This window comes from Chelmon rostratus, chromosome 11 (assembly GCF_017976325.1).
Source record: "Chelmon rostratus isolate fCheRos1 chromosome 11, fCheRos1.pri, whole genome shotgun sequence".
Taxonomy (NCBI): Eukaryota; Metazoa; Chordata; class Actinopteri; order Chaetodontiformes; family Chaetodontidae; genus Chelmon; species Chelmon rostratus.
The window spans coordinates 27354932-27374207 of NC_055668.1; the positions used below are offsets into that span (position 1 = coordinate 27354932).

At 46.9% G+C, this 19276-nt stretch overlaps 2 protein-coding genes across 2 annotated transcripts in view; one reads left to right on the forward strand and one right to left on the reverse strand.

Annotated features, from left to right (window-relative positions):
• Positions 1-783: 783 nt before the first annotated feature.
• ppp2r5d (protein phosphatase 2, regulatory subunit B', delta) lies at positions 784-16925 on the forward strand. The gene is made up of 17 exons (XM_041946935.1): positions 784-878; positions 3328-3414; positions 4162-4339; positions 5669-5868; positions 6552-6662; positions 8320-8412; positions 8497-8627; positions 8994-9053; positions 9196-9304; positions 9737-9790; positions 9964-10134; positions 10620-10747; positions 11006-11107; positions 11207-11279; positions 12335-12382; positions 12470-12583; positions 12668-16925. Exons 1-17 carry the CDS (start codon positions 852-854, stop codon positions 12803-12805), a joined length of 1824 nt encoding a protein of 607 aa, XP_041802869.1. The 5' UTR covers positions 784-851; the 3' UTR covers positions 12806-16925.
• A 556-nt stretch (positions 16926-17481) lies between these two features.
• The window catches only part of mea1 (male-enhanced antigen 1), a 5828-nt gene continuing 4033 nt past the window's right edge, over positions 17482-19276 (reverse strand). Inside the window, exon 4 of the mRNA XM_041946965.1 lies at positions 17482-19276. This exon is cut by the window's right edge and continues 996 nt beyond it. The gene's annotated coding sequence lies outside the window, so the exon portion shown is untranslated.

Below are 19276 nucleotides of genomic sequence, written 5' to 3' on the forward strand. Positions count from 1 at the left end.
AATAACATAAAATAAAGATAATAGAATAAAATAAACTGACATGACGTATAAAATATGCATAAATGCATTAAAAATTTACTAAGACAATCAAATATACCAAGAACTTCTTCACCAGGCGGGAGGTGTTCATGGACCTGTTCATTAATTTACTGCATGAAGCTGACAATACTGCTATACTTTTACTGCATGAAGCTGAAAATACTGCTATACTTTTACTGCATGAAGCTGGCCATATTACTGTATTTTTACTACTAAAACTTTTATGACATGAAGCTGAGAATGTGACTACTTTTATTGCTGATACTTGAAGTCAGCTATAATTTACATTGATTTAATCCCTTTTGTACTTTTTTCCAATGATTTGGAAACTTTTCACGCAGCATTTTTACTTGTTAAAGTATTCATTAAACATTTTCAAGTATCAATTTCTGCATCTTTCTGGGTGAATCTCTACACCTCAGTTACAGATTTATGGAGTGGATCTGAGTTCAACTGATATCTAACTGAAAGAAATGATCATTAAAGTGTTAATATATTAAATAATAAATTATTTTAATTGTATATGTGGTCACACAGTGTTCCGTGTCTTCAGGTTGACGGTGTTTTGTTGCTGGGGAAGGCTCAAGTCCTTCTTCACCTCCCTTCAGCCTCACCCTCGTCACTAAACTGTAAGTTAGCCAATCAGAAAAAAACCTGTTTGCGTTGCTAGGCAGGTGTGCGCGCCAATAGCCAATTGGAGTGACCGGGCCGGGATCGGGCGCAGGAAGCAAAGACAGACCGAGTGACAGCGTCTGAGGCCCGGGAAGAACATCACGGAGTTTCCGTGAAAAGAATCCTGCAACACGGTCAAGATGCCGAACAAAACCAAGAAGGAGAAGGTGAGCCGGCGGCTCCATGACCGCAACAGCATTCAGTTTACACTTAGAGTCACCCGGGAGTCCTGGAAACAGCCTTTTTTTTAGCCGATGAAGACTTTAGCCTTTATATTTAAAGTATCGGCTAGCTAACCTGGCAGGATAACCTGCTGAGGCCCCGCTAGCAGCGGACAGCTAAGCTAACCGCTAGCTGCAGGCTAACTCGTAGCATCATAAACCTGTGTGGCCTCAGTACCAGCTGGTCACATTTAAGATTTAGTGAAAGTGTGTGCAGGCAGGAAGCATCGCTGCTAGCTAACGTTAGCTGGTGAAACTGACGGGCTGCTGCTGCTGCAGCTCCGGGGAGGACCCGCTGCTCTTCCCTGGATGTTCAATAATTCATCCCGTAGGAAACCGGCTGGGCTCGGATATAAACCTTGTCTGTGCCGACTGAGATTCACATGCGCGTGAGCCTTCACAAACCAGCAAGTATGTGATGCTAAGCAGCTACGAGCGGCTCGGCTCGGCTCAGATCAGCTCGGCTCGGCTCAGCCAGACTCCGTTAACTTTCCGTCTCGTTTTATCATGTGAAAATCATCTGATGACCGCGGACACAACATGGGAGCGGGCTGCGTGTGCGCGTGTGTGTGTGTGTATGCTGCTGTGTGTGTGTGTGTGTGTGTGTGTGTATGCTGCTGTGTGTGTGTGTGTGTGTGTATGTGTATGTTGCAGTGTAGCCGTGTGTGTATGCTGTGTGTGTGTGTGTGTGTGTAGCTCTGTGTGTGTCTGTGTGTGTGTGTGTATAGTGCAGTGTAGCCGTGTGTGTGTAGCTGTGTGTGTGTCTGCTGCTGTGTGTGTGTGTGTGTGTGTGTGTTGCTGTGTGTGTGTGTGTGTGTAACTGTGTGTGTGCGTGTGTTGCTGTGTGTGTTGCTGTGTGTGTTGCTGTGTGTGTGTGTGTGTTGCTGTGTGTGTGTTGCTGTGTGTGTGTGTGTGTGTGTGTGTAACTGTGTGTGTGTGTCAGAGTCAGGTGGTGTCGTGGTTGGCTGAGAGGCTCCACCTCTCTGTTAGCTGCTGGTCGTTGCAGATCGTCCGTCGCTGTGTTTCATTGATAAACGGGTGAAACACGTGTGCGGTGGCGTCTGTGAAAACAAGCTGAGTGCTGCTCGCTGACAGGAAACACTTCCTGTTTAATGAGTTTTCACCTTCGTGTTCCCTCCTCACTGTACAAACTGCACTTTGACAAACTCGTCTTCATCGTCTGTTGTTTTCTGCCACGTTTCACCATCCGCTTCGGTGGATGTTTGCTTGGTCGTCATGGAGATGGATCCTTAGCATCACGTGAGCCAAATCTGTAGCTTCGGTCATGTGACAGCAGCAAATACGAAACCAAACGCGGCTGAGGTTTGTAAGTGCTCCTCGTTTCTGATTGGTTGAGATGAGAGCTGCACCGATCAGCTGATTCATCCATTGTTAGATTAACCACCAGATCGGTGAATTATCGTCGGTCATTTCTCTTTGTAGGCTCCACCTGTCTGTCTGTGTCCGTCTGTCACTCCTCTGTCACCATCAGGACACTTCCTGTCCTCCTGTCCTCGGGTTTCTGTCGCTTGACGCTCGTCAGATTTCCTGCTGGACAAATCTGTTTCTGGTTATGTGACAAATGGAAAAGGACATTTTAAACTCATGTGACATCTGCCTGTTGTGCTAACGCCGCCTGTTTCAGTGTGTGTTTCAGTGTGTGTTTCAGTGTGTGTGTTTCAGTGTGTGTGTTTCAGTCTGTGTTTCAGTCTGTGTTTCAGTGTGTGTGTTTCAGTCTGTGTTTCAGTGTGTGTGTTTCAGTGTGTGTGTTTCAGTCTGTGTTTCAGTGTGTGTTTCAGTGTGTGTTTCAGTGTGTCTCAGAGATGGTGTGCAGAGTTTAGCGTAGATGAAGCTCTGTGCAGCGCCTTCAGTGGACTTTTTAATGCTTCGGTCGCTGACGAGGACGATCTTCTTCGTGTGCTTCGTCGTCGATCGTTTTCCTCTCGACCCCCCCGCTGAGAAAACACACATTCATACAGATCATGTGACGGTGCGTCTCAGACACTGATGCTCGTGAATGTTCACACACAGCGAGTCGCAGCTCGTTGGAACCAGAACTGAGCACGGCTGCAGCTGTGGAGGATTATCTCGATTCATCGATTGGTTGTCGTCTTTAAAACTGTCGAACTGAAGTTTCCTGCCAGAGAGGAGAAACCAGAAGATCTTCACATTTAAGAAGCTGAATCAGATTTTTTTGGCAGTTAATTGAATAATTTACAGTTAATTGATGACGTGATGATCAGTCGTTGCTGCTTTAAATATCATTGCTGTTTTCTGCCGCAGTAACTGAACGTGTTTTCTGGTGTTTTACAGACTCCTGAGTTATTATCCACCAACTGAAATCTGAGTTTGTGTTTTTATGAACTGTTTGCACATTTCTTCTGTCTGTGAACAGGAAACAACCAAATCATCTAAAAGCAGCATGAAGAACAGCAACAGCGGCGGCGGCGGGAAGGACGCCGCGGCCGATAACTCGGACGAGGTGAGTCGCCTCTGCTTCCTGCAAACACACGATGGAGTTCACCGTCACAAGTTGTTTCTGCAAACCGAACGAAAACATCAGGACACACCGCCGCTCGCTGTGGACGACACGCTGACACAGCGATCATCCACACGAGGACGGAAGCTGTCCGATGTATCTCTAGTTTTCCCAGAGAATCATTGATCCCTGAGGGTCAGTCACACTGACCAGTGAAGAGGAAGCACTGGACCCCAGTTCATACAGAGAGAGACAAAGTCCTTCAGGTCTGAGAGAGAGCCGGGAGGGAGGACAGTCATTCTAGACTCAAACAGGACCTGACGAGGATCTTCAGATCAGCTGCTCCTCAGCTGATCTGATCAGGTTCAGGTCCAGGTTCAGGTTCAGGTCCAGGTCCAGGTTCAGGTTCAGGTCCAGGTTCAAACTAACTGTCTGAAGTATTTAATCAAGAAGTCATTAAGATGATTGATTGATTCAACTGAAACAAAGACAGCCTACAACTCCCAGGATGCATTGCTGGTGGAAAGTAAACAGCTGCTCAGAAATGTTCTGTCCTAACCTTCTGTGTGTGTGTGTGTGTGTCTGTGTATGTGTGTGTCTGTGTGTGTCTCTGTGTGTGTGTGTGTCTCTGTGTCTGTGTGTGTGTGTGTGTGTCTGTGTGTGTGTGTGTCTCTGTGTCTGTGTGTGTGTGTCTCTGTGTGTGTGTGTGTGTGTGTGTGTATGTGTGTGTGTGTGTGTGTGTGTGCTCAGTCCCAGCAGCAGCAGAGTGGCAGTAAGCGTCCCAGTAACAGCACGCCTCCCCCCACTCAGCTCAATAAGATCAAATATTCTGGCGGTCCTCAGCTGGTGAAGAAGGAGCGCCGCCAGAGCTCGTCCCGCTTCAGCCTGACCAAGAACAGAGAGCTGCAGAAACTACCTGCGCTCAAAGGTAACGCCGACCTCAGCTGACCCCGTCACTGTCAGAAGCTTCAGGTACTGATGAACGTCCCCCCAGCAGAGCGGCTCTTCATGTATCAGTCAGTCTGAATATAAACAGGAAACGTCTGTAGCGCTGTCCAATCACGAGCCCTCGGCTGCTTTAACAGGAAGTCACAGCTTCAAAAATGTCCTGAATGTTTCTGCCGATGTTACCAGTGAGCAGAAATATCCCATAAAGCTAAAAGCCAACAGTGTTTGCTGTTTAGCTTAGCATCATGTTTTCTAGTGTGTGACCTCGAACAGGTTTAATTTTAATTTAATTTAATTTTAAAACAGTGATTTAACGTGGTCAAACACACTTCATTCAAACTGACAGAAACAATATAAAACCTGGTTCATCTCTCACTGATCCAACAATCATTTGTAACTCTGCTCTGGTTCAATAAACTCTTCATTGATTGGCTGAGGAGAGCAGAGAGAGAGGACGACATCAGAGATCAGAGGAAACATCTGACTGTGGAGTTATTCTGACCGGAGACGTTTAAAGATGTCAGACTTTAACAGACTCTCCTGGTTAGAAAAAGAACAAAGGTGTTTCAGGAGCAATGATTCAGCTTCTTCCAGCAGAGAAGAAGAAGAGAAGCAGACTTGTTTTTCGCTGGTCTGGGACCAGCCCGCACTCTGAATAAGGAGGCTGTATGTATTTACTTATATTTCCGAACATATACTTAAATCAAATTGTATCAACCAATGAAACCAACCGGCTCAAATCAGCAGCTTCATATCTGCTCAGCTTCAATGAAGCACATGAAGCATAACAGATCAGCTGTCCAGCCTTTGTATCACCGCGGGCCGGTCAACGCTTGACAATTTTACGAGGGGAGGGGGTGCTTCAGTGTCTCATTAGAGAGCCAGTCATATGATGCAGAGCGGGCTCGGTGTGGGGAGTCACCTGTCGACAGGTGTCGACTCCTGGTTCGTCTGTTAAAAGTTTCTTTTTCTTGGACGTCGTCGCTCTTCTTCTGCCTCTTCACTTTCCCTTCACAAAGAAACTTTCCAAACTTTCTTCTCATTTTGCGAGCTTGTGGGTTAAATTTGCTCAAGTGGCCGAGATGTAACCGAAAGAATCCCGTCATTTTTCAAAATAAACGATTTTTCAAAATAAAAGATGGTTCAGACTCAGATAAAAGATAAAACGGAGGAAAAATAAATAATTTCTAGTGCAGCCTGGTTCCACTGGGGGGGGGGGGGGGGGGGGGGGGGGGTCACTGGTATAGAAGTCATCTCTATCGAGGACTGCCGAGCTGTTGACTGCCCTCCACCCTGCTGTCCTCCTCAGACGCCCCCCTGATGGAGCGCGAGGAGCTGTTTGTTCAGAAGCTGCGTCAGTGCTGCGTCCTGTTCGACTTCGTCAGCGACCCGCTCAGCGACCTCAAATACAAAGAGGTGAAGAGAGCCGGACTCAACGAGATGGTCGAGTACATCACACACAACAGTGACGTGGTGACCGAGTCCATCTACCCCGAGGCCGTCCTCATGGTGAGAGACCGCACGCACGCACGCACGCACACAAACGCGCATGCACAGACACACAGACGCACACACACGTACACAGTCACACAAACATGCACACACACACACACACACACACTACCCTGAATCCTAAAAGTCTGGAAGGATGAATAAAATAAAAAATAAAATGTCCTGTTACAGCAAAGGTATCATAGAATGAGGAAGACCACCATGAATCTGTCGCCAAGGCTCGAGGAAGAAACAGATATTTATTTATTCTAACTTCATGAGGATAAAACATGGAGGAAAGAGCTTCATGTCCACTGACATTAGAGGACATGAGACAGTGTCCTTCCTCCAAACAGATGAAACAGGTCTGTGTGTGTTTCACTGAGAAGTGGTCTGAAACTGTAGCTGGTCCTCACAAAGGCAGAAACACACAAAACACACACACAGTCACACACACAGTCACACACACACACACAGTCACACACACACAGTCACACAGTCACACTCACACACAGTCACACACAGTCACACACACAGTCACACACACACACACAGTCACACACACACACAGTCACACACACACACAGTCACACACACACACACACACAGTCACACACATACAGTCACACACACACACACACAGTCACACACAGTCACACACAGTCACACACACAGTCACACGCCATCTGTGTGTGTGTCAGTTTTCAGTGAATCTGTTCCGGACTCTTCCTCCGTCCTCCAACCCGACCGGAGCCGAGTTCGACCCCGAGGAGGACGAACCCACGCTGGAGGCCGCCTGGCCTCACCTGCAGGTACACAGGTGTTTTCTCACAGTTCAGGCAGGGAGGGGAGATCTGAGATCGGTCTGTGATCTGTGATCTGTGACCAGTGATCAGTGACCAGTGATCTGTGACCAGTGATCAGTGACCAGTGATCTGTGACCAGTGATCTGTGATCAGTGACCAGTGATCAGTGACCAGTGATCTGTGACCAGTGATCAGTGACCAGTGATCTGTGACCAGTGATCTGTGATCAGTGACCAGTGATCAGTGACCAGTGACCAGTGATCAGTGATCTGTGATCAGTGATCTGTGACCAGTGATCTCTGATCAGTGACCAGTGATCAGTGACCAGTGACCAGTGATCAGTGATCTGTGATCAGTGATCAGTGATCTGTGACCAGTGATCTGTGACCAGTGATCTGTGATCAGTGATCAGTGATCTGTGACCAGTGATCAGTGATCTGTGACCAGTGACCAGTGACCAGTGATCTGTGACCAGTGATCAGTGACCAGTGATCTGTGACCTGTGATCAGTGATCTGTGACCAGTGACCAGTGACCAGTGATCTGTGACCAGTGATCAGTGATCTGTGACCTGTGACCAGTGATCTGTGACCAATGATCAGTGATCAGTGATCTGTGACCTGTGACCAGTGATCTGTGACCAGTGATCAGTGATCTGTGACCTGTGACCAGTGATCTGTGACCAGTGATCTGTGACCAGTGATCAGTGACCAGTGATCTGTGACCAGTGACCAGTGATCTGTGACCAGTGATCAGTGACCAGTGATCAGTGACCAGTGATCTGTGACCAGTGATCAGTGATCAGTGACCTGTGACCAGTGATCTGTGACCAGTGATCAGTGACCAGTGATCTGTGACCAGTGACCAGTGATCTGTGACCAGTGATCTGTGACCAATGATCAGTGACCAGTGATCAGTGATCTGTGACCTGTGACCAGTGATCTGTGACCAGTGATCTGTGACCAATGATCAGTGACCAGTGATCTGTGACCAGTGATCAGTGATCTGTGACCTGTGACCAGTGATCTGTGACCAGTGATCTGTGACCAATGATCAGTGACCAATGATCAGTGACCAGTGATCAGTGATCTGTGATCAGTGATCAGGCCTTGTTGGAGAACACTTTCACAGTTTTTATGATCATTTCCTCACAACAGGAGATAAAGTGAGAAACCAGGTCAATCAGGGCTGTGCCCCCCCCGGTTAACACCCCCCAGTCTGTACAATCAAAGCAGCCTTGTAGAGTCTCAGCCACAGTGTCATCCCACTTTTGGGGGGGTCTTAAACATCAGCAGTTGTGCTCCAGTCCACCACATTTTTCAGCACATTCCTGCCGTTATTAAAGCGATGTAGGATTATTAGACAGAGTAGGTGTCGAGGGAGGGGCACCTGGCCGGCAGCAGGTGTGGGCACCTTCTAAACTTCCATCCCTGACTTGGCGACACTGATGGTAACCACGGCGCTAGCAGTGAGAGAGTGAGCGCCACACTGGCCTCCACATGATAAACCTGTTGAAGCTGTGTTGCACTTTGCCCTGCTGTGTGTCTGCAGGCGCAGGCTCAGCTGCTGCAGTGTTTCAGTTGTAGGACTCTCAGGTCTGACGTCTGTAAACTTTTCATATCATCATGAACGATCATGAACTCGTCGTGTGTTGGTCTCCACAGCTCGTCTACGAGTTCTTCCTTCGTTTCCTGGAGTCTCCAGACTTCCAACCAAACATCGCCAAAAAATACATCGACCAAAAGTTCGTCATGTCGGTAAGATTCGATGTCTGAGGCTGAAACGTCCTGATGTGCGGCTTCAGGCTGAACACTGATTCTTATTTCATGACTGCGTTGAAGCTGCTGGAGCTGTTCGACAGCGAGGATCCCCGAGAGAGAGACTTCCTGAAAACCATCCTCCACCGGATCTACGGCAAGTTCCTGGGCCTGCGGGCCTACATCCGCCGCCAGATCAACAACATCTTCTACAGGTCAGAAACACAAACGAGCGGCAGGTAACTAACGCAGAGTGAAGAGAGTTCAGACCACGAGGATCTGAAGTCCAGCTCAGAGTTTCAGATCTGAGGCACAGCTGACTCTGACTGTCTACAGCTGATTGGTCCCTGTCAGTGAACTGAGTCACATGACCAGTGGCTTTATATGCTAATTAATGTTCACACTCAGTTCAGCCCCAGTCAGAGATCAGCTGAGCTAAACCCAGTGTTCCCAGTGTTCCCAGTGCTCCCAGTGTTCCCAGTGCTCCCAGTGTTCCCAGTGTTCCCAGTGCTCCCAGTGCTCCCAGTGCTCCCAGTGCTCCCAGTGCTCCCAGTCTGTGTCTGACTGCTGCTGTTTTACAGATTTATCTACGAGACGGAACATCACAACGGCATCGCCGAGCTGCTGGAGATACTGGGGAGGTAACACACACACACTCACACACACACTCACACACACACTCAAACACACACACTCACACACTCAAACACGCACACACTCACACACACACGCGCACACACACACACACCTCGGTCTGTTAACGTGTGATTGGTCCTCTCTCAGTATCATCAATGGCTTCGCTCTTCCGCTGAAAGAAGAACACAAGATGTTTCTGATCAGAGTTCTGCTTCCTCTTCACAAAGTCAAGTCTCTCAGTGTCTACCACCCACAGGTCAGAGCTGTCTGTCTCTCTGTCTGTCTGTCTGTCTGTCTCTGTCTGTCTGTCTGACTCTCTCTCTGTCTCTCTCTCTCTGTCTCTGTCCGTCTCTGTCTCTGTCTCTCTCTGTCTCTGTCTCTCTTTGTCTCTGTCTCTCTCTTTCTGTCTCTGTCTCTGTCTCTCTCTCTCTGTCTCTCTCTGTCTCTGTCTGTCTGTCTCTCTCTGTCTCTCTCTGTCTCTGTCTGTCTGTCTCTGTCCGTCTCTGTCTCGGTCTGTTACTGACGACTCTCTGTCTGTCTGTCTGTCTCTGTCTGTCTCTGTCTGTCTCTCTGTCTCTGTCTGTTACTGACGACTCTCTGTCTCTCTCTGTCTCTGTCTCTGTCCATCTCTCTGTCTCTGTCCGTCTCTGTCTCTGTCTGTTACTGACGCCTCTCTGTCTGTGTGCAGTTAGCGTACTGTGTGGTTCAGTTCCTGGAGAAAGACAGCAGTCTGACAGAGCCGGTGAGTCTGCTGATGTCCCTCCTGCTTCCATGGCAACAATCTAAATGTCCTGCTGCTGATGTGTTGTTTCCATAGTAACGTCTGTGGACCAGTTATTTCATCTCTTCTGTGAGCAGAGGAGTTCAGGTGTTGTCGTCTGACTCCTTGTTGGCTGTGACCTTTGACCCCTGTAGGTCATCATGGGTCTCCTGAAGTTCTGGCCAAAGACTCACAGTCCGAAGGAGGTGATGTTCCTGAACGAGCTGGAGGAGATCCTGGATGTCATTGAGCCGTCGGAGTTTGTTAAAGTCCAGGAGCCACTTTTCAGGCAGCTCGCCAAGTGTGTGTCCAGCCCGCATTTCCAGGTACCGGAACCAGAACCAGAACCACAACCTACACCTGAGGCTGAACCTCCTGAACCTGTATCATGGCCTGAGTCACTACCAGAACTCAAACCTCAACCTAAGACAGAACCTAAACCAGACCAGAACCTCAGAGACCATCTAACACAAAACCAGAACCTGGAGCCGCCTCAAATAGTGAAGAACTGATGCTTCTTTAGTTCTTTTTCAATAAATTACTGAATAATAAACTGTAAGTCAACAGTAAAATCTTTATTTGGGGCATCAAATATCATGAAAAACAACATCTGAATCAAGGGTGGGGCATGTTCTTCCTCCCGGCCTGAAGTGGGTCCAGAGACACAACACAAAATACCACTCAGACAGCAAGTCCTTCGTATCCTATGATGATGGTGATGATGGTGATGATGGTGATGGTGATGGTGATGATGGTGATGATGATGATGATGATGATGATGATGATGATGATGATGCTCTTGTATGTTCAGGTGGCAGAGAGAGCTCTGTACTACTGGAACAACGAGTACATCATGAGTCTGATCAGTGACAACGCTGCCAAGATCCTCCCCATCATGTTCCCCGCCCTCTACAAGAACTCCAAGAGCCACTGGAACAAGTACACACACAAACACACAGACACACACACACACACACACAGACACACACACACACACACACATGATGCTCTGCAGTTCTGTCAAACACATTTATTCATTCGATTTATTTGAACTTGAACACCTGTGTGTCGTCCACTGAGGTGGAGACCAGCCCCTGTCATGTCAGCCTGTCCTCCAGCGTCCTCCCTGTCTGTAGCTTCAGTCTGTCCTCTGTTCATTGGTCTGAGCTCCTGGTTCGCGTGTCTCTCGTCACACAGGACGATCCACGGTCTGATCTACAACGCTCTGAAGCTCTTCATGGAGATGAACCAGAAGCTGTTCGATGACTGCACGCAGCAGTACAAGGCCGAGAAACAAAAGTAACACACCTCACGTCACCTGTTTCACAGCACGAAGTCAGAGTGTCTCAAACCGCTTCATGAAGACGGCGAGTCAGCAAATCTGCTTTCTGTCTGCAGAGAGAAATACAAGCTGAAGGAGAGAGAGGAGATCTGGCACAAGATAGAGGAGCTGGCCAGGCAGAACCCACAGGTACCACGCACCTGTCTGCTCACCTGTCTGCTCGTGTGTCCTCACCTGTCTCCTCGTGTGTCCTCACCTGTTGCCTCACCTGTGTCCTCACCTGTTGCCTCACCTGTCTCCTCGTGTGTCCTCACCTGTGTCCTCACCTGTTGCCTCACCTGTCTCTCCTGTGTCTTCACCTGTCTCCTCGTGTGTCCTCGCCTGTCTCCTCATGTGTTCTCACCTGTCTCCTCGTGTGTCTTCACCTGTCTCCTCATGTATCCTCACCTGTTGCCTCACCTGTCTCTCATGTGTCCTTGCCTGTCTCCTCCTGTGTCCTCACCTGTTGCCTCACCTGTCTCCTCGTGTGTCTTCACCTGTCTCCTCGTGTGTCCTCACCTGTTCCCTCAACTGTCTCCTCGTGTGTCCTCACCTGTGTCCTCGTGTGTCCTCACCTGTTGCCTCACCTGTCTCCTCGTGTGTCCTCACCTGTTCCCTCAACTGTCTCCTCATGTGTCCTCACCTGTGTCCTCGTGTGTCCTCACCTGTTGCCTCACCTGTCTCCTCCTGTGTCCTCACCTGTGTCCTCTCTCATTGGTTCACTCACCAGTCCTGATCCAGGACAGAAGCGACTGAGGGTTCAGGTCCAGTCATGAGTGAATTCACATTTAATATTTGCCTTTAAATGAGCATATTATGAATCTGCCCGTTAGAAATAATACAATAAATATAAATTCTAAATACTGTTAATAATAATAACAGAGGAACATATGGGTCAGGCAGCATTTTACACCATGTTTTATTAAGATTACAGGTCATTTGCATACAGCTCACATCATTAAACATGTCAGTGAAGAAGAAGTGATGTCACCTGGAACCATTTACCCCCACAACACACACACACACATATATATATGTGTGTTTGTGTGTTTGTGTGTGTGTGTGTGTGTGTGTGTAATGCAATAATAATAATAATTTTATTGTTTTATCACTTCATTTATCTTTTTATTGCCTTTACAGGACCTGAAATGTTCTAAATAAGTGTGTGTGTGTGTGTGTGTGTGTGTGTCCTTCATTTCTTTCAGAGCAATAAGCTCCACCCCCTCCGCCCTGGACTCCACCCACAGGAAGAGGTCAGTTGTCGTATGTTTTATTAGCAGCGTTTGGTGAATATTTGTAGTATAATATCTGAAAACGTGTTTGTGTGCGTGTACTTGCAGTACATGCTGTACAGTGACAGTACTACTGTGGCCGTGTACTCGATGGAAACGGAGACTCCGACGGCTGAAGACATCCAGCTGCTGAAGAAGACCGTGGAGAGCGAGGCCTCACAGGTACTGTTGGATCAATCTACCGATCAATCAGTCGATCAGTTAATCACCTGCGTAGCTGAGCGCCTCCTCTGTCGCCCTCCCCAGGGTCTGAAGGATCTGAAGAAGGACAAAGTCCTGATGAGAAGGAAGTCGGAGCTGCCGCAGGACGTCTACACCATCAAAGCTCTGGAGGCTCACAAGAGAGCCGAGGAGTACCTGACAGCCAATCAGGAGGCTCTCTGACCGGGGGAGGCGGTCCCCGCGAGCCCGACTCCGCTCCCCTCCCGTCCGTCGCTCCGGACAGGAAGCTGAAGCTGTCGTGGGAGAAGTGGTCTGGGGTCAGATCAGGATGGAGCCGATGCTGCATTCAACAACAAAACAAAAAAAATAAACCTCACCTCTGACCCCCGGTGGCCGATAACAAGTAGGACACTGTGTACGTGGTGTTTCAAAGTGTGTCAGCGGTCATGTGACGATGACATCATCAGCTTCATGTTGCACTAACACCTCCAACACCTTCATCTCCAAACAACCTGCTGCTTTGTTTTCAACCACCGCCGCGTCGCACGCCAGGCGACGAGCTCGCGTGACACGACCCGAAACACAGAAGTTCCCCGAACGCGTCACCGACGGGCCTTTTCCACCACGGGAACCAGACGTGGTCTGTGGTCTCCGGTCCTGCTCTGTTTACACTGCTTCTGTTTCAGACTCCGTCCAAACTAAAACCGCTGCTCGTCTTCAATGTGGACACTTTTCCAAAGAGGGGGGCAGCGCTATAAAGTCTGCATGAATGTAATCATTGCATAGTGGAGTCCTGATCGATGGATGTGCTCATTGATCCCTGATCGCTGATTGATTGAAGGTCTCTTTACGTCTTTATTTCTTCCTCGCTGAGTGAAATGACCTGAAAGGTGCTTCAGGCACCCATGGAGAGGAGATGGTGCCATCCCATAATTCCTGACAGTAGCAACATTTAGAGGGGCAGTTTTGTAAAACAGTGAAAACACAAAGCAGAACCAGAACCTGGTTCAGGTTCCGTGAAGTTCCAGGTTTCAGGTCGTTGCGTTCCTGCGGTGGAAAGAGCTTCGACACGTCACGTCTGTCCTGTGACACCTGAACGCAGCACCGATGAGTTCAATGACTCGCTCAGTCCTCCGACAGCAGCTTCACTCCACACCTGTGGGCGTGGCTCTGTGGTGGACTCACCTTCAGACTGATGATGATGATGATGATGACGATGATGATCAGGAGACACAGTGAATGTAGACATCCAGTCGGCATCCAGCAGGACCGGACGGAGAGAGCTGATGACTCATTTCCTTTTTGGTTTGTTTTATTTTACTGTTTGTCTGTCGTGACGTCATCAAGTTTAAACCAATGAGAGAAGTCGTTTGCATGAGGAAGCACCGGTTCAGTGTCCAATGAAAACACTTCAAGAAGAAAACCTGTAATCCATCCATGTGGTCCAGTGCAGCATCGAGGCGCGGCGTTCTGTAGTTTTTTTTTATTTATGAGTCGCGTCTGTGCTGCCTCATCACTTCCTGCACATCTTTACGAGACACACGCTTTTATTGTGAAGCAGCTACAGGAAATGACCTGCGTCCGGCAGACATCAGTTGTTTGCTGGTTGGTGACACAGTTTTGGACCTGCAGTTCAGACCCATCACCACCAGCCGAGTGTCCGTAGAGACCGGACACATGATTGGTTTGTCAGAGCCGAAGGGCGAGTTACCGTAGTTATGGAGTAAGATGGAGGCTGCGGCGTCGTCAGCACGTCGACAGTGTTTGTGTAATTACTGTCGGTGCCAGAAGGGGGCGACAGACCGCTGCAGGTTAAAGCGTCTTTGGGAAGATTTCTGTCTCAGACGGAATGAGCCGACAGCAAATGAGGGACGGGAACGCGACCACGCTCGATCACATGGTCACTTAAGCTGTGGCTTCTGTTCGGCGGCGCCACCCGGCTGCTTCCTGCGGTCACTGCGCCCTCGGGCCAAAGCTGGGTTGAGTCGGCTGAAGCGTGAAGCAGAGCTGCTGTCTGTTCTGTCCCCCGCAGACTCAGATTCCCATGATCCTCCGCTGCCTCAGTCCTGCTCACGGAGCTGATCGTGTTTTCATGAGTTTGTAAGAAAGAGAGAATGAACAGAAGAAAGAATGATGTATTTCCAGACATGGAAAGTGTTGAGCGGCTCTTTCTCGGCGTTTCACTAAATGCAAGATGAGTTCTTGTCATTTGTGGACCGTTGATGTCACAAATGCAGCTCCATGAGAAACTGAAGGCAGCTTTAAGTGAAGTTAACTTGTTGGTCGATAATGTTTGTTCTTTGGAGACACTGAAAACTGTTGCATTGCATTTCTCCAACAGAAACACAGTAAATGTCATAAAACAGGAATATTTCTGACACAACGCTGCTGTCGGTCAGTCTCGACAGAAAATATTTGATAAATGTCGTCAAAGTGCTGCTGAAGAGCTCGTTCTGGATGCAAACACGATAAATGTTGTTCAGCAGAGCGGCTTCAGACGTCCTGCGTTCAACAGAGACCAGGTTCCACCAGAGCCACGCAGAGAAGGTTCAGGTGGACTCCGTCTCCACGTGGATCTGGTTCAGCTCGTCTGAGTTTTAATGTTCACTTCATGTTCTGATGACACTGAATGTGTCTTCAGATCCACTTTGACGACATTTATTGGACTGATGCTGTGAGCGACACGAAGAAATCACCAACTGATACAAACGTGTGGCAACAAGCTGATTCATCATGATTAATATTCAGATTCAATCAGAAAACATAAAGAAGATTCTCAAGTGACGTTTAACCAATCAGAGCTGCTGGACCGAACCTCTGAGCAATATTGTTTGATCAGCTGAGGGGATCACCTGAGGGGATCAGCTGCATGTGGACGAGCGAACAAACAATCTTCCTTATAGGAACACTTACAGAATAAGGAACCGTCTGAGGAGAGAAATGCTGGACTTTATTTGCTGGACGTTCTGCCTGCAGTTCTTGTTGTTCTGTGCGTTGCCATGTGTACTGATTCACGCCCCCCCCCCCCCCCAGCCATGCCCCTCACTGTGGTGTTTAGGCCCTTCCTCTTTCTATTTTGTGTGCTCATGTTCTCATCACCTGGTTTTCCTTCATTGGTTGCACGTGGTCTACTTGCGTTGTGTAATTCGCTGTCGATCAATGAGCATTCCAGGGGTGGGCTAGCCCCCGCCCACCTCCGTCGCCGCTGGACAAAATGGCCCCCACAGGACAGAGTTAACCCGACTTTCGGTGGTTAAGTCTTTGCCGTCACTAGTTTTAATCTGAGAGGAAGAGTTGTAGTCAGGAAGTGAGTAAAGCTTGTTCTGTACACACTCCTGTGTACTCAATGTGTACTCAATGTGTACTTAGAGGATCCTCCAGCAGGGGGCAGATCAGGTCCCGTTCATCTCTGGCTGACAGCAAAATATCTTTATTGACAACTTGTGATTGTAAGAACAGACGCTGGAGCAGCTAACTGTTGTTCATGTCGACATCAGGAGACTTTAGGTCTGAACTGATCCAGGAACTGGCTGATATCAGTTCCCTCAGTATCAGGTGATCTATCAGGTGATCAGTTACAGTAAATGTACTTCAACAAGGTTTGAGGCCGTTTAGAAACCGCCGCTTCACAGAGCTGCAGGCGTGACCGCGGACTCTTTCAGTTCCTGTTGGCTGACGGATCCACAGATTTCATAAAACTGCTGACGAGGTACTGATCCAGAACTGAGTCTCAGGAGGTGTTCTGGTGTCTTTCAGAGCCGAATCAGGTGGACAGAACGCAGGAAGTGTGAACGATGACTCGAATAGTCGGACGATCGTTTCTTTCTGTCCAGTTTCTTGTTTCAGCTCTTTTTTATTTGACAGCGTTCCGTTTCCTGCTGTTCTGACGACAAACTGAAGGAGAATCTGAAGCAAACTCCACGAACATTTCTTAGATTTTTAGCCTTTGAGGATTCGGACTCTGGTTTGTCCGCTGCTGTCAGAAATCAGACGTCTTAACGAATCTTCACATTCTGATTCATCTATTTTTAGGACTTTTGCTGAAGTTTGTAATCTGCAAGGAGCTCAAACTAAACGCTGAATAGTTTTTATGTCCAGCGGCGACTCGACGTCGACGCTTCGGTGAAACGTTCAGTGAAAGAAAAACAAACATGGCTGCCATCTCTCCACGCCGTCCCGACACTAAAACCTCAACGCTGCTTCCCGTCATCATGTACATATGTTGTACTTTAATTAGTTAGAGCATTACATAGTATGGAAATCTGATTTTGTACAGATGTTCATGTATGTACAGAACAAAGTAAAAAAGAATAAAGTGGACTTGTTTGACATTCAGAGTTTCTGTGTTGTCTGCCAACAGATTCACACACGATCACATTCATTAATGTACGAACGAAGTATCGAAGAAATCATTAAGATTATTTCAAAGAAAGGCTTAAAGGTGGAACGAGACTTTATCCTAAATTGTTTAATTCCTTCACGTTTGCAGTTAACGATTGTTCTTATTATCGAGTCAGCACCTCAGAGAATAATCAGTAACATCTTACTTTGTCCCAAACCGAAGATCTTCAGTTTACTGTCGCAGAGAAAAAGAAAAGCAGCAACTTCTGATGACCGACAAACAAAAACAACTAAAGCTGGCTTAAAGTCTGTTCACGGTTTTAAACGCGTACTGATCAGGATCAGTCCAAGTTAAATGTGATGGGACGACATTTAAAAGGCCTCAGCATCAGATGAGCGGAAGCCAGGAAACAGGAGCAGAGTATGGGATCAAATAAGGGTCAAAAAGATTTAGAGTTTGTAAAACGATGAGATGATTTCAAACACTGAGAATGAAAATAATGAAATGACTGACGAGGTTTCAGTGTTTGAAGAACCTTAAATGTGAGTCTGTCCCCCACGTTGACGAAAGCTTTTATTCTCTTTCTGGAACTCGACACTGATTTCATCATTTTTGCACATTTTTTTTTCCACATTTATTGATTATTGCACAAACTCTGAATCTTCTTCACTCGATGAACCGACAGGGAGGAAATAAAAACACTGTTCTGCACCTTCAAACAGCTTCTTTGGTGCAAAAAACTAGAAAGAAAATGTTTCACTTCTAAAAAATGATCAGGTTATCACAAAAAACACTTTGCTTTGGTAAGAAAATTAATTCATCATATAAATGTTACTGATGAGAAAATAATGGAATTTAAAACTAGCTAACCCCGAATGTAAAAAAAAATGTTAACATGCTGGACGATTTGATTCATAGACTAAATATTCACGTTGCTACAGTCGACAGCAGAGACTGAATCACATTTATTTATGACAAATGAAGCTAGCTTAGCCAGCCGGCATGTACCATCCATACTTGTGCCATAATGAACCAGTGGAGCGTTGTATTCTGGTTTCCTGTCAGGAGCTAACAGTCAGCTGACGTTAGCTAATAGTCATGTCATGTTAGCTAACCAACATCAGCTAACATGAACAGTCAGCTGACGTTAGCTAATAGTCATGTCATGTTAGCTGACCAACATCAGCTAACATGAACAAACAGTCAGCTAATGTTAGCTAACAGTGAGCTAATGTTAGCTAACAGTCAGCTGTTAGATTACACTTATTTTTTTATTTTAATTTAAGATTTTTAACTGCCTGGTTAAGGTTATTAAGGTTATTAATGTAAGAAACTGTTAGCATGTGAGCTGAGTATTAAAAGAACCATAAAATACAATTTGAAAACATCAGCTGAGCAAACTTTTAGATCTCATTAGCATGTCTGCTAACATTATTTTGTAAATGCACTACAACAGGAAGCAGTGCTTTACTTCGTATTGTTTTCTTGTCATGATTTTACTACTGCTTTTGTGATCATGTTAGCTAATCCAAATATAAGAGGTGAAGCTGATTCGGCCAAAGAAGCCTGGTTGATGAAACCTTGTGGCTAGCTGTCACTAAGAGCAGCCACACCCATAATTATACATAACTTTATGCCTTAATATAATTTAATTTAGTGAGAAAAATTCACCTCTGTACAATTGTCATGAGTGAGAAAAATTAGCAAAAGAGACCAAAACAGTTTGTTGTACCAGGCTGTAGACTTGTTTATTTCTGCTGTAAAGTTGGACGTTTTAATATGGTGGTCTATGGGAACATACTCACATTCGTAGCTAGCCTCAAGTGTTCATTCCAGGAACTGCAGTTTTTGGCACTTGGAGATTGATGCTAAGAGCTCACTAATGTCAGTTAACCTAAAATCAGCTAACTAATGCTTGCTAACAGTGTGGGCAGTACATCTTTAAACCAACTGAGTAAAATGTTTGCTCTCGCTAATGTTCGCTAATATTAGCAAGTGTGAGCTCATTTGGTTGAGCAATAATAGTAACATCATTCTAGAGATCTGTTGATATTGTATCACCTGATAGCATGAGTCAGTCAGCTAGCTACCTTCAGTGAGCTAATGTTAGCATCTCAGAATGATTTAAGCAGCTATCTTTGAACTGACAGAATGTGGTTTAGACATGTTTACTTAGCAAAAACATGTTAGCTCTCCAGTTAATGTTAACTTGATCCTGTTGTAAGTTATGGCAACATTCTGAGCAGTAAACACTCGCCGGATAAGCTAACTTCATCCGTTTCCTGTCTGTGATATCACTGTGCTTAAGTTTTTCGTTCCTGCTGGGAAAACACGACCCTAACAGCGAATGT